Here is a 26,029-nt window from a genome sequence, read left to right as displayed (position 1 = left end):
CCAAGTTAACTTCCGAATACTGAACTTGTTGGGAGGGAAAAAAGCTGGAAAACACAGGCAATGGAGGATAAATGTACAGAAGTACGATTACAAAATAAAACAATGACTGCAGACCAACACTGTTTGATGAAAAAAAAATTGATTTTTTTTATGACAAAAGTACTCAACAGCATTTGGCTGAGAACTTTTCTTCTTGAAACCAATGTATTCTACAAATTTGGGAGTGTCTGAAGTCGTCTTAAGTTTCAAGATAACCTTAGCTTTGTGCATTTATCATGCAGATCCTAAGCTTATCTGCTTTGTGTCCTCCTAACCGGGTCAGTATTTGGCAAAGACTTGGTATTTGAAAAGTACTTGACTGCAACACTGGATAAGATTGACTGTGAACCATGAACTTTGGTATTGTTGTTCTTGGAGATGACAAGATGAAGGTCATAACCAATCGGGTCAGTTGGAATGATCAGGAGAGTCCGTCTTAGATGTGTAAAATACTATTTTATTTTTAAGCAAACAAGTAATGACATTTACTTTCTGCCGTTTTATTTTATAGCGTTTGTAACGGTGGGAACCTGACATGCACCGCTAAGCCTTGTGAAACTAACAATGGTGAGTTAGTTATAAGAGACACACAGGAATTAGAGGAGGAACCTGACTTTTTTAAAATAATGTTACAGCGTCTATTTTGTTTTTGTGTCACGGTTTAACACTTTTTCTTCAATATCTCTGGCAAATATTCTGACACCAGTTTTATGAACATTAGACATGTTCTTGCAAAATACTAATTTTTCTGAAACCAGTCACTGCAAAATGACACACTGAAGGGCATGAAGTGTAAATAACTGTACCAACAACATCCGTCACTGATCTACGCATACATGCATTATAGTGGATGTCTTTACATGCACGCCAAGTTACAAAATGATTGGGCAAAGGAAAGCCAAGATTTGGGGACAGCTTCTGCACCCCCCCATCTTTGAGATCACCCAGAACAACCCTGGCTCTTTTAGGGATCCCCTTGCTCTGGTTTCAATGTGTTAAATGAGCTGAATCTTTGTGGCACCTAAGGCCAGAGAAATGAACTTACACAGCTCCATTAAACCATAGTAAGATTAAATTAATGATTGCTGAGGTATCTAGCTTCTAGTTCCACTGTTGCCATCAGCCATCGTCAACAGTGGAACCAACTAGAACCAAATGGCAACCGGGGAAATAGACGCTACAATCCTGGGTTCATATTTCTGTTCCTTACATCGACTGACGTTACAGTCATTCTTCTATCATCTGTAGGGATGTGCTTTGATGAGCAGCGTCGTTTTGTCACCACCTCCACTTCCTTCAACCGTCAGTACCGACCTGCCTGCAACCCAGACGGTACCTTCCGTCCCATCCAGTGCAACCCCGTGCATGGGGTATGCTTCTGTGTCACCACCCTCGGCCAGGTGATACCAGGAACCGCTGTCAAGCAGGATACCGGCTCACCCAATTGCTCACCATACACCACGGGTAATGCGTGGAGCTTTATGGGTAAGCTGACTCCCTCCCCTTCCCTTCCCCCCCCCGGCAGGTTTTTCTGCAAGAATACTTTGAACATTTCATTTGGCGTAGATAAACTGATTTCTAAGGTTGAAGTTTTGTACTCAAGTCCATCAGAAGTCCCTTCGCATGTCTAGTCATAATTCCTTGAACAAGACTAGTCATAGTCAATGAGGTAAACAATAATGGAATGCTTTTTTTACGGTTCATCTGACTTCTTTGCGATTCAGCTTAAGGCTGAACTCGAATCTGTTTTCTAGAGCTAGGTCTAGGTCTTCACTCCATTGGAAATACATGGAGACGTGTAGACAATAGACCTAGCCGTAGCTCTAGAAGCCCATTTTGGACTCAGCCTGAGACAGGATCAGATGACTTGTGAAAGACATGTTTGGGACTTGTGATGGTTTTGACTTCAAGGCCAAGGTTAAGCAGCATTTATTTAGAGGCCATGTGTGCTCAGTTGATATTAAGTTTTAAAGAGATTTGCACACTTTCATTTTATAATATATAGATGTAGTGATATGGAATTGTATAATGCCAGCGACTGGGGCCGAGTCTATGGTGCCAGCGTGCTATTTTTAGTTACGTCTACCCGGCTGGAATTGTTTACCGTGTGTGTATATTCTTCATAATAAGCTTAATTCGCCTAAAAATTAGAAAACTGGATAACTAATATTGTGATTGATTCTTTACTGTAGTTTATTTATTGATTCCTTTTATTTATTCTTTTTATATCTGTTTATCCAACTGCGCATTTAGCACCAATTATAGGATGAAGTACATGTAACAGTTCTGAAGACAATGAGGAAACGTTCCGTTTTAGAGATGGGCAGAATAAAACCCCAGATAAATATTCTAGGTAAAACCCATGAAATCAGGTAGGGACTGAAAACCCAATCCACATGCTGACCTAGGTGGGATTCGAACCCGGGTCACAGGGGTGGAAGGTGAGGAAAGAATCACTACGCCAACTTGATTCCCCTTTTGCTTTTTTCCCTGTTTTTTTTCTTTTCTTAACTTGAATGAAGCAAACTATAATTTGATCAAACTTGAGAAGTCAGAGTGGACTGACGGTGGCAAACCTTTAGTATTGATACGGGTTTCTGGGCTTAAATTGCAACAAAGCCTGAGTTTGTCACGTGTAAATACTCTTTCATTTTCAATGCAAGATATCATTGATTTATACTCTTTTGGGAGAAGATTTCTGAATTGACCCTGTTTTGTTTCTTACAGCTGTATATGAACCGATGGATGTTCCCCAAACCAACACACAAACAGGTCAGTGTTTTTCTGCATTCTTAAGATCTAAAATCAAAATTGTCTGTCAAAGCTAATTAATTGAAATATGCATAGTTTTGCCATTTAACTAGTATGATAATGTTACCTAAGAAATTGGTATATTTACTGCATTAGGAGGTTTAGTTTGTTCAATCCAACACTGGTGAAATTTGCCAGTGCTTACCTTTGCACGACCTTTTGTTTTCACCCCCCCCCCAGGCAGCGACCCCTGTATTGAGACCACCAGGAACACCGACACCCACCTGACTGGCTACAACACCCCCAAGTGTCTGCGCAATGGGTTCTTTGCGCCCATGCAGTGCGACCTCCACACTGGGGTGTGCTACTGTGTCACCATGGAAGGAGCCACCATCCCGGGCACTGTGATGCACGTCTCCCAAGGACGGCCCAACTGCGACGTGATTAGAGGTGAGACAGAAGAGCCAGGCTGTGGGAACGGGAGTTCCAACCTTATATACCTAATATGGGCCTGTGAACAAAAAAAGATTCTCGTAATACCAGTTGTGTAAACCTTGTGTGGACTATCTAGGGTCATAGAAGGTTACCCCCTCTCTGGAAAACAGTTTTTAGGGGAATTTTGGGTTAAAGTTATCCATAGAAAAAGGAAGAGGAATGTCAAGGCTACCATATCTGATCCAAACTCCACATAAAAGGAGTCTTCACAGTGCAACAAAATTAGCATCATCACCAAGCTTTCTTAGCTGCAGGAAAACAAAGGAGTGGCCACAGTTGGTAGGTCAACTAAACATGTGTAGGGATCAGTTTGAAATCAAGTCCTTCACAAGTCCAGTTCAAAGTCCTTTCCCAAGACCAGTTATAAGTAATAGGGTGAACAGTGACAAAGGAATGCTTTTGTCACAGTTCATGTGAAGAGATTGTGATTTAGCTAAGGACTGGTTGACTTTTGATGAACTCAACTGCAACATTGGTATGGCTCTTTGTCTACGTACACAAGATAGGATTATCAACCTGGATATTTTCCTGCGTGTTACTCAAGGACAACCTAAATGTGGGGTGACTTGAGGTTGGTGATGCAAAAGAGGAAAGAAGATTGGGATCATCGGGTCCTCGAATTTGGGACCGCTTGGGTGCTGTTCAAAATGTGAGCTCCAGAGGAATTGCCACTGGCAAGAGGCCATAAAGATAGATCTATCAGAATGTTGGAATTGGGTAGTGAGGATATTCTCATGCATATTCATGATTGAAAGCTGATTCTCATTTGTCCATTCACCATCGCGTGCCAGTCCCCAGTGTTTGCTGTTTACCAGGCATGTACGGGAGGATCCATGCCCAAGTCAACTGTTAGCTACATGTAGCCAACCCAGGGACAAGTTAATTATACACAGACGTTATAAAGCAATATGTGTTATAGAACTGTTAGTCAGGAGGCACCTGTAAGCCAAGCATCGCCCTAGATACATACAAAAGAGATTGCAGCTTATGTACCTGCTGATCAGCAATTCAAATGATGCCTGAAATTCAGTGCAATGACAACTGAATATGTGTAGATTACCATACTACAACATGGGTAAAACAGATACATGTACATCTTGGTTGATTTCCTGATTTATTTATCCCTGTTGAACTATTTCCTCAAACTGATAAGGTACTTTTGATTGGCTACTGTGCTACATGATACCCAGGGGTTGGGCATTGATAAGAGGATTAGGGATGAGGAAAGGAGGGCGGAGAGTGGTAAGGGGGAGGGGGTGATCTGGAGCTGTATACCAAAGACAGAACCACTAGTGTGAGTTCTGCTCAAACTATCACCAATGGATGGAAACACTATGAGGGGTAAAAGATTAGTTCTGTAAACTACACAAAAAAAGGAAATATCAAGTAGTAAGAGAGGTGCTAACTATCTGCCTTGAGCAGAAGCACCCCCTCATCAGTTGAAAAGAACCAAGTTGGTGAGGAGTGTTCATTTTGTTGGTAGCCAGCGAAGTGCACTACCCAACAAAGGAGTCTGTGTTGCTAGAAAAGTGGTGTCCTCTCTTGGTCCAGCTCAGAGCTCATAATGGACCTGGAGCAATGGTAAATTTGACTCGGATTATCAAACAGTCATACGAATTCAGGCAAATCAAGTAACTGTCAGTTTGGTTTATATTGCTTGGTTAGTTAGGCTTACTTAAAGGCTTTTATTTGTTTTTTTTTTGTTTCAGAGGATGTGCATGATGTAACCACTGGTAAGTCAACGTGTAACACAGGAAGAATGGATGGGAGCTATGTGTGTATGTTTGTGTGTTGGGAGTTATGTATCTTAAGTTTGTAACATTCAGGAGGAAGGGCATAAGTCACAGAGGCCTGATCTGTGGATATATTTTAGTCAGTTTTCTCCCTGTTGTGTCTGTCAAATGCATTCTGGAATCTGGTGATTCTTTATTCAAAGTGAGTCAGAAGAACTCTGCTTACTTTGTTTTGTTGAGAATCATTCCTTTTTTACCTTTTTCATTTCTTTATACTTCAGGATATCAAATTCACTGACAGATCAAAGTTACGACTGTAACATTTAATATGTATGACAACTAACAAATAAAGGTCCTGAGATTAATTTTGCTCTATCTCATTGTTCACAAGATCAAAGTAATCAGAGCTGTGCAATTTGAGATCCAAAGACAGCGAGCTTGCTCAGCTTTTAAGTTCAACCACGTTGTTTGTCGAAGTGTTACAAGTTTACAGATTGTATCTTTAGGACATGTTTACAGGCTTTGAGTATAGTACAGTAATGTTCTTGAATTCCCCACTCTCCAACCCAGAGGATATGACCCCATGTCAGCAGGAGAGAGCCACGGCAGAGCATTACAAGCTCCCCTTTGTGCCTGAATGCAACCAGCTCGGTTACTACCAACCCATCCAGGTCAACACGATGCTCGGCGTTCGCTTCTGCGTGGACACAAATGGCGTTGTCATCCCACACACCATCACCAAATCTAGCAACTTGCACTGCGACAACATCGGTCAGTTGAATTACTGACACTCTGTGTCATTGCCGAGTTTATACAGCACCCGAATAGATCCTTGTCATGTGACTGGTGAACTGCCAGTCACGTGACGTGAAAATGCATGCTAGCGCTACACTTGTTAAAGTGCTGTCGTGTCATCCTGCACATGAAACAGCAGGTGGCAAAATGATAAAACCTGAAGCGTCCTTTTATCTAATAAAGAAATTTCTGAACCCATAAGTGATGCCGGTACCTCAAAAGAAACAAATTAAGTTTGCTGTCTGAAGGGCAACCATCAAGTTACATGCAAAGAGGATTATTGAGGCATAGTATAAAGCCACACACTGGTTCTCTTGCTGATGCCTTTTGCACATATAAACTGTGCATGTGACGTATTTAGTTTGGTACAACATCCCAGTTCAAATTACCTAACAACTTTTCTCTACAACATGTCATCAAAAGTTATAGGAATTGTCATATTTTAGTCCCAGAAAGCCCAGGAAAAATCATGGAAATTAGGTTTCAGATTTGTGCAGAAACCCTGATGACATGATACGTACTTCTGACACTCAAGTTGGGGCGTGGATTTATACTAAATATACATGTAGTGTGATGATATAGGGTGAATTTTTCTTTAAATTTTGCATAGTTGACAGCGAGGATGTTGAGCCATACACCAACAAAGTTGATGAGAATCATGCTCCGCTGATCTTCCAGACTTATCCTATCAAGGATGCCATCCACAGTAAGTATGGGCTTCAAGAATCTGGCCATGAACGAGAAAAGCCACAAATTACTGGCCTCTGGCCTCGAAATCTACGGCCACCAAATTTACTAACCACAGAATACAGACCACAAACTCACCACAACAAACTCACTACCAAATACAGAGCTAGATGAAAAGTGTGGATACTGGGCTGCAAAATGGTCATATTAAACTAAAAAAACGAGGGTTAACAAGTCAAGGCCACAAAAAATATGGCCGACAATTTCTGTTGTAGTGGCCTGGGTACTTTTGTTATACTGATTAATATAAACATTTTGTCAATAGCAAATGCTATAAATAATCAAAAGATGTAGACATTAAAGGTACTTAACTGAAAATCAGAATGGGATTCTTGCTCGATGCTCCCAGAATGAAAACCTCAATGATGTTCCCAAATGTGACACAAACTAATGAATTTGAAAAGGCCGCTCAAAAAGCTTGCACAATGCAAATCCACCAACATGGTAAATGGAGTCGTACATCCAAATGAAAAGTTCAACTTCCTCTTTCTAATGCAAATGAAATTATTCCACAAAACAGGTGTAAGACTCATTTTTGTTTGATTGAGTCACATATTATTTCCACTAAATCCTGAAATCCTGAAGATTTGTCATTCCAAAATGACAAAACGATTGGTTATTTGCAGCACATACAAACATAAATCTATCCTGTGCTGTTTCTGACCAACTTTCCAACCTACTCACAAAACTCTCCCTGTTATCGTTTGCAGAGACCCCACGTTGTAAGCTCCAGCGTCTGTCCTCCCAGTTTGTCTCCACTGTCTACCGTCCAACCTGTTTGAGTGATGGCCGGTACACACCCATGCAATGCCCAGAAGGAGTTGGTGTATGCTTCTGCGTAGACGTCACTGGTGCCATCATACCTGAGACAGTGAGCCGTTCTGGAAACACACCAAACTGCAACGACTACAGGAGCATCTTTGGTAAAAAAAAAAGAGAAAAGAAAATCAAAGTTAAATATTTTGTCAGTGGACAAGATATTTTGACTTGGGACCAATAAAGAGATGCTAAACACAGGAACAAATTTACAGCAAAGTTATGAGCAGAGAACCAATTACCAGGTGTACAGAGTGTATGTCATCTTGGCTGGTAACTTGATTTTGTCACTGAGCAGAAATCTATGCCTTGTGTGTTAACTGTAATTTCCTCACCCTATGAAACCAATACCAGCATTTTATTACAGATTCAACTGGATATGACTACAATTGAATGCTACATCCTGAATTACATGTACTTTGTTGTCATTTTTTTTCAAGATGTGGTGACACCTATGAATACCAGCACCGTCATCATCCATCCTGATGTCTCACTCATCCACACTGGTTGGGAGCTTAAGCTGAGGGAAATTGATCATCCAACTCACGTGGTTGGACCGCAGTACCAGTCGACCACAACTCCCCAAGTGCTCAAAACAAGTATGTGGCCTTCCTGTAAGATTTTTTTCCTGTAAAGCTCTGTTCATGTGTTTCACACTTGATATCTGTACAGTTTTTCCCTACAGGAAGGCAGTATTTTATTTTATGTTGAATTTTGTTTCAGGTGGCCAGAATATTGGAGTATTTTTTCATTTTTTTTTTCAATTTTGATTTTGCTCGAAGTGTTGTATTAAAATGCAGAAATAAAGATCATTATTGTATCCATGAATAAGTAATTTTTGACACTCATATTTATCATGAATTTCTGTAATTCAAATTATTAAATGTTGTGACCAGTTCCCCATGATTTTTTTGTGGGTGTTTCGTATTTCCTCCCCACCATTGTCAGCACATTATAATTTATTTGTATGTGAAGATGTATGATAAGTTAAACTCATCTATTCTGAGCAATCCTGACAACAAACTCTCCTCTGATGTGGATTCCTCAGACGTCACTACCTGTATCCGCCAGCAGCAGATTGCTAGCATGGTGCCTGGCGTCTTCTATCCCTCATGTCACCGTAATGGAACCTTCAACACGATGCAGCACACCCCGCTCAACTCCAAGGTATACTGTGTGGACAAGAACGGCGTCAAGATTGAATTAACCGAGAGGCGCATGGACGTGCACCTAACCCTGCCCGAGTGCACTAAGTACTGGAATAGTAAGTTTTGCCATTTGTTGCTTGGTCTGTTTGTCAGGCTAGCTGGCTCGGAGGGGTTTTCAGTAGGTTTGTACATGAACTTTGACCTGTAATGATGAGTACCAGTGAAGGGTATCAAATTTTGCCAGTTGGCACATGTGATTTTTATACTCTTAGCAGACTGCTGTGAACCTATTAAATACAATGTATGTGATGTGGATTTTCAACCAGTAGCCCGTTTCCTGCTAGCAGATACATGCTTAGCAATGTTTTCTTGTTAGCATCTTCCTGATATTGGTTCCAGCATAGGCAGGATGAAGTCGAGTAGCATGAAGTGGGTTGTGTCCAGTCCTTGACTCAAATCTTGTCTAATTAAATCATGTAGTTAATAGACCTTGTTCATGGTGAAGTTATTTTGTTTGTGTTCCCCAGTGTTGGAGGTCTCGAGACCTGGTCTCGGTCTCGAAGTTCTGGTCTCGGTCTTGAAAGAGCTGGTCTCGGTCTCGAATGCTTTGGTCTCGGTCTCGGACATAAAGGTCTCGACTACAACACTGGTGTTCCCCGAAGCTATCATATTCAGTATAACCTGGTAAATGGGACGGTGCCAGACTATTTGGATTTCAAACCTCACTTTCAGTTTTTGTTTTAAAAGTGGCTTAAAACATGTACTTACAATTTATTCCAATTTTTAAATTATTCTACACGTAAACTGGCAATAAAGGTTTATTTTGTGGCTGTTACTTTTATTCTCAAAAATAACAACTTCACCTCACTTTGAATGCAAGATGGCCGACACATGAATAAAGTCTATTGGAAAAAACTTGCTGTTGAGATTCACTTACATATTGAATGCAACATGGCATGTGTGTACTGTGGGATTTATTGAAATCATGCATCACTGATCCATATATCTAAGTCTGTGTTTGTGTTATTACTTGAACAGCTACTATAGAAATCAACTCGTTGAACAAGCATTGGACCAGCACACATCAGGATGTCATGACAACCACTCCAATCCCATTGGATAAACTTTTCCCTGCTGGATGTAAGGTTATGCATTGAAAATTTTCTAAGACTTTGAACTCTGAAAGTTTGGAGGTTTAAATCTACCTCCAGGCAATTTTTTGTTCAATAAAAATCCACTTAAAGTATTGAAGTATAAAGAATGGAATGATTTAGCAAAGTATTGAAAACTGAAAGCTGGCCAAACGTCTGTAGGATTAGATAGCTCACTTGGTAGAGTACCGAGACATCATTCTCGTGTACGGGGTTTGAATCCTGCCTGATTCATATTTTATTTGGTCAAATAACGTGCATTTGAATCCTGTTAGACAGTTGAAGTTCAGATGCCTGAATTAGGGTAACTGATTTCACTGTGGGATCGTCAGTTTTAATTCGTTGCAAATTGCCCAATCTTCTCCAATGTTGAACTTGATTGGCCAGTTGACCGTGACAAGGTTAGTGAATGAGTGGTCAAGACTTCTACACCTGAAGAGGATAGTCTTAGGTTCGAGACCTACTCTTGTCCACCGACTTTCTGCTTAAAGACTTGATTATTTCATATTTCCATAATTCTCACATTCTCGCACCTCCAAACTTGAAAATCCTCACATGACAACATTCTGTCAAACTGCTTGACTCATCTTTTCCAGTGCATCATCATCCCAACTGCACCAGGCAGCAGGAGATCACGAGTCGCCTGGAGGGCGCTGTTGTCCCGACCTGTGAGCCCAATGGCACTTACACGCCGCTGCAGTGTAATGCTACCACCGGCGTATGCTACTGCATTCTGCCGTACGGCGACGTGCTGCCCGAGACCGTGCTGCCCATGGTGAAGGGAACACCCAACTGCTGGCACCTCAGGAATGGTCAGTCCATAAAGATCATCTCAACATCCAAATCATAACCCTGTTAAATGCTTCCAAATAAATTTGTTACATTTCAGAAAATGATTGCTGAATACAGTGACCCAACATTATAATTAAGCAGAATCTTAAATTCTCAAAGGTAAAAATTTGGAAATGCTTGCATTCAGAAGAGGTTTGATCAATTCCTCTTTTCTGTCTCCCTTTGCAGCTTCTATTCAGCACTCAACAACCCCAGTGCCTGATGGTAAGCTTATCATTTCCAGTCAAATAGCTCTTTCAACTCCATTGATTACAACCCTTAGTTTTTGCTGCTCCACAATGCATACCTTTGCACGTTTGTTTCCTTCTTGGGAGTCAGGTTGGTGTTGTTGCTCTATCCTCACCTTCCACCTTTGTGGCTGGGGTTCAAATCCCACTTATGTCAGCATGTGGATTGGGTTCTACGTCCCCACCTGATTCTGTGGGTTTTTTCCCCCAGAACATTTATTCAGGGTTTTCCACTCACCTAAAAAACTGAGCATTTCTTGATTATCTTCTTCATTGTCATTTTTATACATCTGAAATTTCAGTCTCCCCGAATTCGTTTGCATTACAGTGTGCCGTTTGCCCATCTCCAGAGGCCCCTGCCTAGCTCGTTTCCCCCGCTGGGCCTACAGCACGCTTCTCAACAAGTGCCACTTGTTCGTCTATGGTGGTTGCCGTGGCAACGACAACCGGTTTGAAACCAAGGAGGAGTGTGAAAACACATGTGGATATATGAGTGAGTAGAAAAAACATGAGAAGTAGGCGGGGATGGCAATCTCTTTGCTTAAACCAAAATATTAACCACTTAGCAAGTATGTTTTTCTAAGTCATTAGCAACACGTCAACATTTAGTAAATTTGGTGACTATTCTCCCAGTTCCATGTGACCATAGGCTATTGTAGGAGACCTGTGAATCACAGGATATTTTGCTGATAATGTTCCACAAGCAATAATTAGCAGAGAATATTTTGCCAAGATAGGTTTGCACCAGCCAAAGTGTACTGCATACGACTTGAGGTTCTTTTTCTAAGGACTTTACTCAAGCAAGTTGTATTTTCTCTTTTGTGGCAGAGACTATGACCAAGTTACCTGTTGAAGATTGCCCTCTTAATGATGTAGACCTTTCACAATTAACACCTTTCAAAAAGCCCACTTTTAGAATCCTAGAATGGTGTCCTTAAAAGTTGAACAAATGTGGAATAGTCATCTTGATTGGCATTGTGATTCTGGGCTCGAAGTATGATTTATAAAAATAAGAGTTACTAACTTTCACAGAATTATCTCAGGGCTTTTTTTAACTCGAAAAGCATTGTTATCTACATTTCATAATCTGTCATTTTTAACGTTGATTTTTTACATTTTTGTGGCAAAATTTACAAGTATAACTTAATATTTCTCTAGTTCTCAAATTGAGAGTTCCATGGTGTCTTGTCACGTTTCTCCCCATTCTCTTAGCTCCCAGGGATTCCCGCCCTGTGACTTGCAGTAGGAAGCTCAATCGCTTCTATCGCATGAGTTTGACCCAGCGTCTTAGAATGAAGCGTCCCACATGCACTCCTGATGGCAACTACGCACCCAAGCAGTGTCACCTGACACGGACTGAGCGAGGACTGATTGAGAGTGTATGTGAGTGCATACACAGGATAACAGGTGAACCCCAGGTTTGCCCTGAAGAGGAGGTCATGGTCAACCCTGAATTTATCGACACCATTGGTGAGCTTTTCTTATCCATTTCCATTTAAATCAGTACAGTGTATTCATGGTCAGTCACTGAACAGTGCATTCATCAATCAAATCTGGATGTATACAGGTCGTTCAAAGTCCTTCCAAATTCACAAGGAGGTTTGAAAGGTTTAAAAAGATTTTAGTAAGTTTTAACCCAGCCAAACAAATTTTGTTAATTTCAAGTGTATACCCAGACATTGAGTTCATTTCTAAGTCTTTAATTTATGGTAAACTGGATTATTGACACATTGTAATTTATTTAAGTGTTTCAAAGAACAGAAAATATTCAGTAACAAAATGAAAATACTCAGTCCAGTGGTAGAATACCTTGGTTGCCCACTTCACAGAACGAGGCAGCCATAGCACATTTGTTCAGTGTACAGCAACAATTGCCGGCAGCATGCAATTTACTCATAGCCAGTTGAGAGACAGATTGTGTAGAAATATTAAGTGCCTTGATTGTTGTAGTGAAATGATCTATGGAGTATTTTTTTGCTTCAGGGAAATAAAACGTTCCATGCATCACCGAGGGAGGCTAATCTTACTACACCATGTGATAAACCAGTCAATAGTTGGCGAAAGCCATGTAACTAGGTCTCAGCCAATCAAGATACAGAATTGGTTAAGGTGATTCCAACCAATTAGAATCCTGCTATCGCTTTGCCAATCTTGAAGTGATGAAACTCCTCCACTAACACTGCGTATATTTTGTTGTTTGTTAGGTGTCTCCACAACTCTTGCTCCCGTTCCAGTCATCGATGGTTGCTTGCATGAAAGAGTGGAGTACCACGAGGGAGATAACTTCTTTCAGGAGTGCAATCAGTGGTGGGTGTGGCCAATCTTAGTATTTGGGGGAGGGGAGTGCATTAGACGGTTGATGTGGCCAGTCTGGGCAATAGGAGGTAGAAAGTGAATTGATTGATGATTGGTGGCAGTCTTGTTATCTGGGATTTGCAGTGCATGAAACAGTCAGTGGTGAAAATGGTCTGGATTTTTCTGATCATCATGGCTTAGAAGTCAGGTGGAAAAAAGAGGCATTGAAGGGCCGTAAGACAATGTGTTATCGTAATGTAATTAAACAAGGTGACGGAGAATTGAAAGACATAAAGGAGGTATTTTTTCCCAGATTTTTCAGTTTCCTCACATCTCACCCATGGACAGCATTTGTGGTCAGTCTTGATGTTTGGGAATGGTAGGGTGTGGTCAGTTTTGTTATTTTGGTGCAGGGAATGAATGAAATGAAACGTTTGACTCATTTGAATCATGTCTATTCCTTCCTCCATGTTTGAATTGAGGATGGACTGAATTTGTTGAATTGTCATTGTGTGTGGCCAGTCTTGGTTGGGAGTAATGGATTGAAGTTGGTCAGAGGTGTGGTTATAATTCTGTTGCATGGGTGGCAAGTGGAATATAGAAGAGGACATTTATTCAATGTTGTCATTGTAGACACAATTAGCCACACAAATGTACATTTGTCACTGATAAATATAAATAACATTAATATTATCATTGTTACGTAACATTAAGAAGAAAATGACAACATTTAGGTGTTTGCCAATTGGTCAAGCAAATGCTTTTTTACCCTAACCTATGGACCGGCAGATAACGAGAGGCAATCAGACAACCATACAGACAAGGGTCAAACAAAAGATAGCATATGGCTGACAAGTTTCTAGACAAGGGCAAGATAGTTCATTTAAAGAGAGTACTTCATATGATTGTGTGAATGTCGCTGTACTCATTCTGTTTGTCATTGTTTGACTTGTAAATGAGCCTGATTGCTACATAGACCTATTCAAGTCAGTTTGGTTTTTACACCGACAGCTGTCCTCTGACCACATTCAAAATGTTACCTTGGCCCTTACAGACACTCACCAATATGTACCAATGTTGTACTGAAAATCTTCACATTAAATTACATTCATCCAAATTGTCGTGGAAATACATCTGGAAATTAATACCAAGTATCTTTTTGTCTACCTCAAAAGCCGCTGTCTTGGTAACAACGAGGCAATATGCACCCTAAAGTACTGTCCTCCTGGTGAGTCAAGTTATGGAATTATTATTATTCATTTCTGGTTAGAACATCAAGGATTCCTAAAAGCGCCATAGGCACTGTAGCTCACAAGCCTGAAGAAACCTGTGGAGAGGAGACAGTGAGAAGCAGTTACAGTTTTAGAGATGGGAGGAAAACCCCAGAGGAATATTCTGGGTAAAACCCATGGAATCAGGTAGGGACTGAAAACCCAATCCACATGTAAACCGGGCCAGGATTCGAACCCGGGCCGCAGAGGTGGAAGGCGAGGAAAGAACCACTATGCCAAGCTGACTCTCCTGACAACTTGACCTGACAATAAGTAGTGGGCAGAGCTCAAGGCATGTCTCTTTTATCAGAAAAGCCTGGTTTCCATATCAACGTACAGAGATGCATCGCTGATCAGTCCCCAACGATCGATACTCAATGAGACAGAAACACTTTATTGTGACTGATGCAAACATCAAAGCAGACAGTCAGGAAAGTTGGATTGGGATTCAACTTTGCTGACTTTCTGCTTGAGTCGCCAGAAAGGCCTATACAAACACGCACACTAGCATGACAGGTGTACAATGATGGTCCTCTCGTTAATAGTACCACTCATTTTGCCTATTGTCTCCACATTACTAACATATGCAGCCCCAATCGTCAACAAATTAGCTGATCATAAACAAAATACATCAAACTGGAATATAAGTTAGGCTTAAAACTACTTTATTGCCACCTGAAGTGGAATCTTATCAAAACAAGAATCTTGGACAGGATTGGTAATTAGGAAAAGGTTAAAAACTGGTGCAGTTTTACAAACATTACATTCTCCATCTGTCAGCTCTCTGTGCTCTTATGCAGTCATGTTTGCTTGTTTTGATTGCAGAGAATTGTTATGTTAACGGACAGGTAGCTGTGGAGAAGGATCAGGGATGCGAGCATTGGTGAGTTACATCAGTGTTCACAGTCACATCATTTTTTGATTTCATTCAGAGTGACTGTTCTCATAGAGTCATGCATGAACTCGAGGTGACTCTGTGCAGCCTGTGTAGGAAACATAGGCCAGTGTACACTGTTAGTGCATTGGTTCCTACATGCCTGTGCCATAGAGTGTGGTGATGCAATTTACAGTTGAATGTGCACACATTTTCATGCGTTTATATATTAGAAGAGAACCCGGAGTGAGGATGCATTGTGGAATCCTCCCTCAAAGGGTCTGCTAATCTTTACACAATTGTAGCACTGACAGATATTGGCTCTTCATACAAATAAAGCAAAAGAGCCAGTCACACCTAACACAAACCGCTACTAAGTAGCAATATAAAAATATGACCCTCTGTACAAGCACGGACCATTTGGTACAAGTAATGAAATGAATGTTCATTTTGATGTAAACTTCAGACGCCAATGTGAATGCATGTGGTAGGCAGTGTGAGGGTGTTCAATCTGCCCAAAGCTGAAGTGCTCCCCCAGTTGGCAAAAGATAGGTGATTACGAGCGGGTTCTTGCACGCATTCTGGGCGTACACAAAGACCATACAAACCGGAATAAATTAGTTACGCATTCTCAGCGTGCTCTGCGTTAAACATGCGTATACTTGCGTGCCTCATGGTGTGCCTATATGCGGTGAGTACCAACAAAAACACACCCTCTTTTGCTCCGCTTAGAGCAGGTTATCTTTCAGAAGAAGAAATGTTAGAGTTTGAGGCTGTGTCATGAGTCACCTGGCTATAGTACTGATCTTTGCTAGTGGCCCCAGCTGCCATAGACTATGTTATTTCTAGTCATATCCACAATAAGAAATCTTTTGCAAGTTAAATTTGAATAAAATCTGGCACACTGAATTCTTTAAATTCATGTGAACATAACAATTTGAATTCTCCATACTAAAAAAAATTTGTTGCTATACCTCGTGCTTCGAGGCAAGCTTTTGCTTAGTTACATGAGAGATGCCTTGCACAAATTGCAATACACTGGACAAGAAGGGCACAAAGGAACCAGTCCATTTCAGAGATGGTGGTCGCTATGCAAAAGCTTGCCCCGAATCACGAGGTATAGCAACAGTATCTTTACTCTGAGAAATTCAAAATGTTATGTTTATATGCAGTCAGATAACTCTGTGTGTCATATTTAATTCAAATTTAACTCACAAAGGCTTATTACTCACTTGTTAAGGTCTTTTCGAGATGCCAGGAGTGCGCTGCAGTCTTTGATGCATGTCAGTTTGTGTGTGTGTTTTTTTTTGGTCAGTACTTGCATGGGAGGACAATGGGACTGTGAGCCTATGGCTAACTGTGACACCGATCCTGGACCCATGTCAGGTATGTTATCAGAAGCAATGCAGTCAAACAGCTGGCTTGCAGGCCATCTTAGGGGCAAGTGCTTTGTCCTCACACGTCAGGCATAAGTGGGTTTGTCTGTGTCTCCATTGTCACATCATTTACATAAGAAAAGCTGGCCACAGACATGGCTGCTGGTGCCTAAGGACCAGCTTTAGAAACTTTAACTACAGGACCATCCTGGTTGCGTGCAGGTGGTATACATGCGTTGTGCTGCTCTCAGACCAATACGGTGTTGTGGCATGGCAAAATGTGTGCACATGCTCAAGTTAAAATTCGTGTGTGAGTGTGAGTTCTCAGGATTTGGCTATAGCCCAAAGTATTACATGTTGATGTGGCCTACTTGGGGGCTTCTTCTCCATTTGTGGAATTGAGACATTCTACCAGTCTATTGTTTAGATGTCAACTATCCTCTGTTATTGTTTAGTTGACAGATTTATTTAAAAGTAGTTCTACTTGTTGATCTGTTTGCCCTTAAGTAACAGTTTCAAGAACTCACTGACAGAAATGTGATTTGTAATCAATTCTAATTTGACTTTTTGGCTTGTTTAGAATCTGGGACCTCCACTCATTGTGTGATGGAAGATGGCACAAGCATGACTGTTGGGTCATCGTTCTATAACAAATGCAATAAGTGGTGAGTTAACCTGTTTTAAAGTAAATTGTTGGTCAATCGCAAGTCAATTCTAAATCATTTATGTCATGTTGTTACAAGTCAACAAAATTAACAATGACTCAATCACAAATCCTCATAAATTCCCCAAGTCATCCAGACTTTGAGTTGTGCTAAGTTTAGGTTTTCACCAAGATATTTCTTCTTGTGCCCCCAGATTGAATGTGCCCATATCCCATGAGACAAGCCTTGAAGATTCTCTCCACAAATGTTGTGGAAAAAACAGTTTAAAGCATTTTTGTTATCACCTACTTTTCCATCCTTGTTCAAGATTAGTTTGAAGGCCTACAAATCAAAAGTAAATTGACTTGAACCTCGTTTTGCAGGACCGGGTGACAAGCATTTAATCTTTCACCCAGTTCAACTTTTTGAATGATCACGAAAGTTCTTTTTGTGAGTTGATATTTTTCCTTTGGTTTTTACACCACTTCTTTCCCGTACCATTTTAATCCATTTTCCATTAATTTTCTATTCCTTATACAGTACTTGCCTGTCTACTGGTGTGGTGTCATGCCAGAACAACTACTGTATCCCTCGTAAGTTTCATAATTTTGTGTTTTACATGGGTTTTTGTGGAAAGAATTGTTAGATAAATTTTTTGACCGATGTGTAGTAAAAGTGCATTGACATGTTTGGTGAAATAGGCAGCTTAAAAATGCTGACCCCCTGTAGCTGACCCCCTGTAGCTGACCCCCTGTAGCAGACCCCCTGTAGCAACTACAAAGCTGTGACATAAATCACCTTGTTGCCTTTGCATGTTCTCAGGACACTGTTACGAGAGAGGCATTCCATACCACACTGAAGACACAATTATGAGAGATTGCAACAGATGGTGAGAATGAATATAGCCATCCTCCTTAGTGCCAGAAAGTGCAGCTGACAGCTGAATACCAATGCTTCCGTACATTTTATATTGATGTATTCAAGACTTACAGTCTCATCAATCAAGCTTTATTTGGACATTTTACGCTTAGTCACACCTTTTAAACTTTTGCTCAAACGCTATCCTTCAACTCCTTCAACAATATCTGCACCAAATGCCAGAGGGAATGCAATCATTGTATTTTTTTTTCTGAATGACAGCACTTGTTTCAGCGGCCAGTGGCAATGCCAGGAATACACCTGTGATCCCTACATCAGGACCAGTAAGTCTGACTACAATAAAAACCGAGAAGAAGTGTTTTGATATTCTAGACCTTGAAACTGTCCTTTCCCGTCAAAATTTAAAATCATATTTTGCTACCATTTATGGTTCCATGTGCTCTGGTAGAATCATCCTTCAAATAAAGAAGAATTTGGAAACTAACTCATAGTGCATTTAATTTTCAGTTTAACCAATAAACTTGACTAGGATTTGACCCTGTGGATTAATTTGGTTATGTCCCACTGTTTGGTCTGAGCTATTCACCTGTGTGTCGGCCATTAGTGTCTCCCAGTCTGTCAAATCTGCCAAATGGTCATGGATGTTGTCCAAAGTCTCCATGCTGTAGCCACACTTCTCTTTCTTTGTTTCATTGATATTTTTGAAATGTTTCCATTGTTTTCTCTGTGAATTACAGTGGTTCGTGTGGAGGGTTGCCAATACAAGGAAAAGACCTATTCCAATGACGAGACCTTTTATGATGTTTGCAACTTGTGGTATGTTCTATTTTCTTCCATTTAACTATTTTCAGTGGTTTTTATTCCAAAATACTCCTTCCTGAGTAGTTTTTGGAACGTTTTCATCATCGTTTTACCTTTCTCAGTGTATCTACAAATTATGCTGGCTAAGTGCCAACTCGTGTTCCTTAAGCTTTGCTAAACATATTAATCCTGATAAAAAATTATCAACATTTGAACATGTCTTTTTATTTTCATAGCCGTTGCCTTGGCAACAATCAGACAAGCTGCGACAGGAGATTCTGTAACCCAAGTGAGTGTAGCTTCTAAAAATCACTGCCTTTTCTTTTCATTCAAATTTGTTCATCAAACCCTGTTTTTTTTTCAATTTTTGCGATCTTAGTAAACATTCAGACATTTTACAACGTTGTGTATTGTATGATACATATTATATACATTCAACATCATGCACAACTACAACCTGAAAGTTGTCTTGTGTTTGACAGTGATAATACTAATGTACATTTATGTAGCGCCCTCATCCTTCTCAATCAATGCTCCAAGATGCTTACATAAATACAAATCAAAGTAACCCTTTCCATCTTTGTAAAACATGATGAGAGATGCAAAATACACAAAGACTGTAATTCAAATGCAGTCATCCTGAAAAGTTTAACACTGACTTCATGTCCTGATTCCTGGAGGCACGTTTGAAACTCCCGTCTTTTTCCATGCTTTTGTATATGAGCACTGCCCAAACAGCAGAGGGCGGTGTTTTGGCTGGAAATGTTAGTTCCAGATGGGCCCTAATACTAGTGTACACGCACGTAGAAAAAGGCAAAGTTTTTCCAGATGAAGTAAGCCAAGTTGGCTTGTTCCAGGTTCCCCTGATGTGTCACAGATGTGTAAAACAAAACTGGTTGACTGCATGGCAGTTTAGAAAGTGAGAGCTTGTTCTTCAGTGGTTCCCATGTCTTGTTATCATGTGAGGGGAAATCATTGTGTACCAGGGAACTGTTGTATAGTGCAGTGCTTTCCATTCTGTCACTGCTAAGACGATGCTCATGGCAGGCAGATGCCTCTTACACTGCCTTGAATGGATGGCATTAATTTTTTTTTTCAATTGCTCATGGTAGTGCAAGCAAGTTTTGTCTTGAGCTCATTTGTTCTTGTTATCAACCCCACAGCTAGCTGCTACGTGAAGGAGGTAGAGATCAGAAATGGAGAATCAGAGATCTTTGAATGCAAAACATGGTAAGAAGTTCAATTCAATTCGATTTGCTTTGGTTTTATTACTAACATGTGGCAGTAGTCCAGAGACTTAAGTCACCATCTTTACTGGTCACAGTCATCTTTACATTACATCTTACATTGCTTTAAGAATTTATTAAGCATTTCTCTAGGACATTGTGACATTGCATGGAAAGGAGTAAGACAAAGTGATGCCTGCAGTAAATCCCATAGCATTTAAATACATGTAGACCCAAAGTATCGGCCAAATCAATATCCCCCAATAAAGCATAATTCTAAATAAACAAATGTCACTAGGACATTGTGATATTACCTTTGAAAAGTTTGTGAAGTGATATCTCCAATTAGGGTAGTTGGAAGAAAAAACTGATCAATCCAATCAGATAAAGCAAATTGAACACTGGCACTTTCTTCTCTGTCTGAAACTCAATGAAGGTGGAGCTTGAGGAAAATAGCTTATGGTTATTCCTTTTAAGTTTCACATGTTATGCTTCTTTTTTTATTCGAGGTGTACAAAAATTAAGGAAAAAGTACAATTCAAACTCCCCATGCTTCTCATTCCTGCTACAGTGGACGTCAAACAGTAACTCGTTTGGTTAGTCTGCAGGAAATGTTTCTTTCAGAAACTTTTTTGATGTTATTATTTGAAGTTGTAGCTCTCATTTTCCTCAGCTCTTGCATCAACGGACTCTTGGATTGCCACGAGGATGAGGAATGTCTGAACGTGATGGTTGACCCCGTTCCTGAAGGTAGGTTGTCATGAGGTACATAGGCCTCTTGGATTGACGTTAGTTGTAACAAAATAACTCAGACTCAAATGTTGGAGTTTGGCTAAAACTATTCATTTTGGCACCAGGAGTCATATTTAGTCAAGATGACTGCCAAGCCAAGATTGGTTGCTCTTGGAATCACTTAGCATCAAGACTTTTTAGTGGGCTTGATTATAATGGACTCATGTCAATCAAAGTTCCCCAAATGATATTTCAAACTATTTATTCTGTCCTCTATGTTTTAACAGTCAACAGAGACACCTCTGTAACATGTAACTTTGAAGGCAAGACCTACACTAATGGAGATGAGTTCTTTAAACAGTGCCAACCATGGTAGGCAAATAATCTCCAATTTAGCCTAACAATTCACTTCGTAAATGGAAGGTCAAGAATTTTCTGTATCATCAGTGCCTTTTGTAAATTACTTGCTTTGTTTTCAGTTTTCTTTGTCTACTTATAACCCTCTCCAGAAAAAATATGAAAATGATTTTGGAGAAAAGTACAGAGGAAACAAGACCCTTCAGTGTAAACATGGGGTTTGTTATTTTTGTTTGCAGTCGCTGTTTTGATGATGGACAGGTCCAGTGTGAAGAGAAAGCCTGCTCACCAAGTATGTCGTTGTGTTCTTAGGATATTGTTCAAGCTGGATAAATGCCAGTAGATAGGTTTATAAAGCTTCTTCGTGAGTTATTTATGATGTTGAAAAAAAAGGAAAGGTCATTGTGCCTTTCTCTGTCTCTCAGGTAGATTTGATCACGCAAAAATGTCCCATGTTTCAAGCAGTTCTTCACAGGAAATTGTCATCGCTTTTAAAGTTTGGAGGAAGCCATGAGTTACTGAGTTGGATTGGGGTAGAAATTGAAGCTGGAAAAAGGGAATTCTAGTGCCTTAACACCCATCAAGAGTCATTCTTTGAGAGATTTCATTTTATCTCATACTTATTCTACTCAATTACAAGTATTTAATTGTGAGAAGGGAAAAATTGTGAGGAGTTTTTCAATATTGATTTTCAAATAGATTGGGGGGGGGGCCTGATTAACCACAGTTGTAGCTGTAGAGATGAATGACAAAGGACAGCTATACCTTGGTCAAGCCACGTGTAACCCACCATTAGCATCCAAATAAACCACATCTGATTATGGAGCCCAACCAGAAATATATCAAAAGTAATGAGCTAGAGTATTAACGTTGGATGAATGATGCAAGGTCATCATTCAGTCTTGGCTGCTTGAAATCTCTGACTGGTCACTTCTTCACTTTGGTGAAGAACTAGAACCCAATTAGAGAAGGCTTAAAAACCAATTCCATTGCAATTCCGTTATTTCTGGGGTGTTATGGGAGGGAACTGCACAGCAAGATCTGTTTGATGTTTAATAAAGAAGAATTTACTGTTTGTTTCCCTTCAAGATCTCTGCTACATGGAGGGAGTGGGTTATCGTAGCGGCAAGGTTCTACTAACTGACATTCACAAGTGGTAAGTATCAACACTCTAACAGGAATGACGCTTTTATGTACATAGCCAGCTAACGCTGGACAAATGATGGCAATCATTTAACAGCTCCCAAAGCATCAGTAAAGCCCTTTTGTACTTTTGTTCAGTATGGACAATAATAGTGGACGGAGGGACGTGGTTTAAGTCAGAGAAACGTGTCCTCGTCCATTGGAATCAAAGAACGTCCACTTTTTTGTCGTTCCGCGTTTACCTATTTTTTGAAATCTTGTTTACTTTTTTCTCTCCTTAGTACTTGCTACCGTGGTGGACACTGGGATTGCCAAGATAAACCTGCAGGTATTTATTCACATTTTCCTCCAAATGGAGCAGTTCTTTGTAAATCAGTTTGGAGAAGCAACTTACACTTTTCATTCAATGTTTCTTTGCGAAAGACATGTTTCAGAACTGTTTGATATCACACTCAGTAGAATTTTGGAACTATTTCCACGATTGGATTCCAGGCTTAAATCATGCAGCAAAAATGTGATCACACAATCTGTTAATAAAAGCATAGTGTTACATGTTAGGTGGATGGAATGCAAAACTCATGGAGTCTTGGTCTCCAGCGTGAATCTTGGCCTTTTTTGGCCTATTTATATTTTTGAAGTTGTATTAATTCAAAAGGTGGACAGGGTAGGTAGGAAATTGTGGAGAAGCAGAGCAAGCAGTAAGTTGGTTGAATGGCAGGTCTAGTCTGTCGATCTCATGCCAATATCCAGGCTGTTTGAATTCAGAACACAGAGGAGGTGGCTTAGATGGGTGACATTTGAAAAGATGAAGTAATGATTAGTTCATTGTTAAACCCAACAAAATGCAGGAGTTGTAGTCTGATGGTTTGATTCCAGGCATGGTGTTCCTTCATTAAACTATTGCTGTTTTCTTTGTTTCCCCCAGATGCTGGCCCTCCCGAAGTCATTGAGTGCCTCGACCACCAGCCTGTCACTGTCTGCGCCACCAACCCTTGTAATCATGTCATCTGCCCGACCAACCGTGACGCTATTTGCATTCCTGACCCCTGCAACCATCAATGCCATCCGGCATTCTTTGACATCTACGGCAACCGGCTCCGTTGCTAAACAGGTAAGCAGGATTAGGACACATACCACTTTTTCCACCTCCGAGGGGGTAATTTGGCCTAATTTCACGGAGATGCTGAGCAGAAAGGATTGCCAGCATATCTTTTTGACTAAGCAAATATAAGCAGGGACCCAGTCACAAAGTAATACACTTTGCAAGGCATTTGGTTGGTAACCTGCATGTATTTTCTGTGCATTAGCACCCTTATGCCTTCATCTGGCTCTTTGCAAACCTACTTTCTGACCAGTGACATTCCGTAATAACCTCTCTGATTACATGAACACATTACAATCTTTCTCAGTGGTACATTTGCAATCTGCAACATTCTTGTCATGTGAAGAGTTTTGTGCACATTCAGTTGTAAATCACACTCTCTGTCATTTATATGGATATACCAGCATGCCCACTGATGTCCAACCCTCGCCTTATGTGAGTAGGGCAGACCGCACTACCTTCAGTTCTTGCAGTGTCAACACAATTCTTTAAAGGCTCTTGTGGTTTTAGGATCCACTGTCTTGTTTTCTTGTTTGCATCATTTGATTAGTTGTCATACTGAAACTCCCTATTGATATTTGTCTTTCAGGATTGATTATTCATCACTAATTGGCGGGCTGTCCGAACCAGCAAGGAAAGTACGAGTGATGACCCGTTTGATTCCAATGAATACGTTGCCAGGACACTAAAGTAGATTATTCATTATTTGACTGAGTGCCTTACATGGAAACTGACATGTATTAGTTTTATTACAGCTGTAGATCTCAAAAACGTTTCAGTTCATGTAGTATCCCTAATGCAGCGCTGTTATTCTAGTTACATCTGTAGGTTTCTTCTGTTTGCTGATTGTTTTCTTTAAAAAAAAACTCTGTAGAGACACTTGGTTTCTTTCTTCAGTCATCCATATTCTCTGTATTGACTATCATCAAGCAAAAATATGATTCACACTGTAATAATGAGTCACAAGTCACCAGAGTTGTAGGCCTTTAAAAGAATCTTGCATTGTATTTAGCAATTGAAAGTCTCAACATTTTACGTCCAAATGAACCTATTTCCTCAGGATGTGAAACTCCAAGATATATCCCCTCAAAAAGCTTGAGTTCCTCTTTCTCGTGCAAACTGAAACATCTCTGGGAGTATGGCCTTAGGACTCATTTTTACAAAGCAAGGTCACCAATTGTTGAAATATTTCCTATCACCATCCCCCAAATTGAAATCTGTTTGACGTACTGTATAGTATTGCTACATGTTCATTGTGTTCTCTGTAATACTCACTGCTTTCTGTTTAATACCATAACCTCTAGCACTATTTCTGCAGACAGACAATGAATTTTAAATGACAATTAGTAGTTTTAAGACTGTCATTTTACCGGATTAATAAGATCAGATGCCTTAATATTTTAGGGTGTTTCTACAGAAGTAGATCAAAGTTTGAACAGCATAGGTGTGAGAGCCAGAAATTGTAAGATTTTGGTTTCTTGGCAACAGCTTCTCTCCATTTTTTTTTTTTACTGTTTGGATATAAGGAGAATTTTTTTAAAATCTTTTATGCTCCAAAAAAAATCTCAAAAACTCCTAGCCTTGTCATCCTTCTGATTTGGGGATACAAATTGCAAAAAAAGAAAAAAGGATTTTGTGTTTCAAGAAAAACAATGGGTTGAAACAATTATGCTTTATCTCATTGTGTACAATTAAAAACATATGACACACAGTTTATCCACGTTCTTACTCCACAAAATGTCTGTGCACATTATCTGTATCATGCATATGAAAGTTTATTTGCTTACTTAATATGCACACACCAGTATTAAGTCAATGATGTTATTTTGTAAGGTGTCTGTGTTTTTTTGTATGTTTCATGAAGTGATATTAACGTCCTGGCTAATTATAATAAATTTGCATGCATAAATAATCATACTTCAAGTGGTCTGTGGCTCTTTTTTGGAGGATGTGAATTTGACAATGTTTAAAAATTGTCAGTCAACCGAACCATGGATGAAAGGAGTGAAATGAAATATTGCACCTTTTTCTTAGTATGCTGAGACGAAGTTGAAATGGTTTTGTAGTGTAGAGATACTCTTCCTAGTAGGGACTTCAGATTATTGAGACGGGCTTTCCTGATTTCAAACTCCAGTTGCTGATCACGGTGGCTTTTCAGGAAATGTCTATTTAAAGAAAACGAAGTCAAGACGTTTCAGCAGTCTATCACATTTATTTACCTTTAGGCCTATATTTAGTATGTTTTTCTGGAAAAACATAAAAACCAAGGGGAAGAAATGAAAGATAACAAAAAACAAACAGAAATTAATAGATGTCGAAGGATTACTCCAAAGAGACAAAGTCTCAGTTAAGGGGGTCTCTTACTGAAGGGTTACAATAATGAAACCAAATCAATAAATTTAAATAAGACTAAATCATTTATTTATTTAAACTCTAAAACGTAAAATATTTACTAGTACACTCTGCTTTGCTCTTGCAATGGCTGAAGACGAGCTTTTTTAATTTCTCAGCACGAACATCCTTCATTTCTAAGACCAGTTTTAAATCAATGCGATTTTTAACAAAGTCTAATAAA

General features: G+C 39.9%; 1 protein-coding gene across 1 annotated transcript in view; it reads left to right on the top strand.

The window, feature by feature from the left end:
- Window positions 1-25,371, top strand: part of LOC110988832 (uncharacterized) — a 39,568-nt gene extending 14,197 nt beyond the window's left edge. Inside the window, exons 16-48 of the mRNA XM_022252715.2 lie at window positions 551-606; window positions 1,288-1,524; window positions 2,767-2,811; window positions 3,031-3,240; window positions 4,995-5,018; window positions 5,589-5,789; window positions 6,424-6,519; window positions 7,271-7,483; window positions 7,817-7,975; window positions 8,425-8,640; window positions 9,563-9,664; window positions 10,272-10,487; window positions 10,696-10,731; window positions 11,083-11,247; window positions 11,967-12,224; window positions 12,959-13,061; window positions 14,225-14,277; window positions 15,146-15,203; window positions 16,510-16,580; window positions 17,151-17,235; window positions 17,755-17,807; window positions 18,037-18,103; window positions 18,355-18,416; window positions 18,831-18,909; window positions 19,131-19,183; window positions 20,058-20,124; window positions 20,794-20,870; window positions 21,140-21,224; window positions 21,449-21,501; window positions 22,299-22,365; window positions 22,634-22,680; window positions 23,278-23,463; window positions 24,044-25,371. Coding sequence (XP_022108407.2) covers window positions 551-606; window positions 1,288-1,524; window positions 2,767-2,811; window positions 3,031-3,240; window positions 4,995-5,018; window positions 5,589-5,789; window positions 6,424-6,519; window positions 7,271-7,483; window positions 7,817-7,975; window positions 8,425-8,640; window positions 9,563-9,664; window positions 10,272-10,487; window positions 10,696-10,731; window positions 11,083-11,247; window positions 11,967-12,224; window positions 12,959-13,061; window positions 14,225-14,277; window positions 15,146-15,203; window positions 16,510-16,580; window positions 17,151-17,235; window positions 17,755-17,807; window positions 18,037-18,103; window positions 18,355-18,416; window positions 18,831-18,909; window positions 19,131-19,183; window positions 20,058-20,124; window positions 20,794-20,870; window positions 21,140-21,224; window positions 21,449-21,501; window positions 22,299-22,365; window positions 22,634-22,680; window positions 23,278-23,459 — 3,496 coding nt within the window. The 3' untranslated portion in view covers window positions 23,460-23,463; window positions 24,044-25,371. The remainder of the gene's footprint in view (window positions 1-550; window positions 607-1,287; window positions 1,525-2,766; window positions 2,812-3,030; window positions 3,241-4,994; window positions 5,019-5,588; window positions 5,790-6,423; window positions 6,520-7,270; window positions 7,484-7,816; window positions 7,976-8,424; window positions 8,641-9,562; window positions 9,665-10,271; window positions 10,488-10,695; window positions 10,732-11,082; window positions 11,248-11,966; window positions 12,225-12,958; window positions 13,062-14,224; window positions 14,278-15,145; window positions 15,204-16,509; window positions 16,581-17,150; window positions 17,236-17,754; window positions 17,808-18,036; window positions 18,104-18,354; window positions 18,417-18,830; window positions 18,910-19,130; window positions 19,184-20,057; window positions 20,125-20,793; window positions 20,871-21,139; window positions 21,225-21,448; window positions 21,502-22,298; window positions 22,366-22,633; window positions 22,681-23,277; window positions 23,464-24,043) is intronic.
- The last annotated feature ends 658 nt before the right edge of the window (window positions 25,372-26,029 follow it).

Source organism: Acanthaster planci, linkage group LG07 (assembly GCF_054643075.1).
Source record: "Acanthaster planci isolate LZ-2023a linkage group LG07, COTS_SCS, whole genome shotgun sequence".
Taxonomy (NCBI): domain Eukaryota; kingdom Metazoa; phylum Echinodermata; class Asteroidea; order Valvatida; family Acanthasteridae; genus Acanthaster; species Acanthaster planci.
Note: the sequence above shows the minus strand (reverse complement) of the source record. Positions and strands in the feature narration are given on the sequence as shown.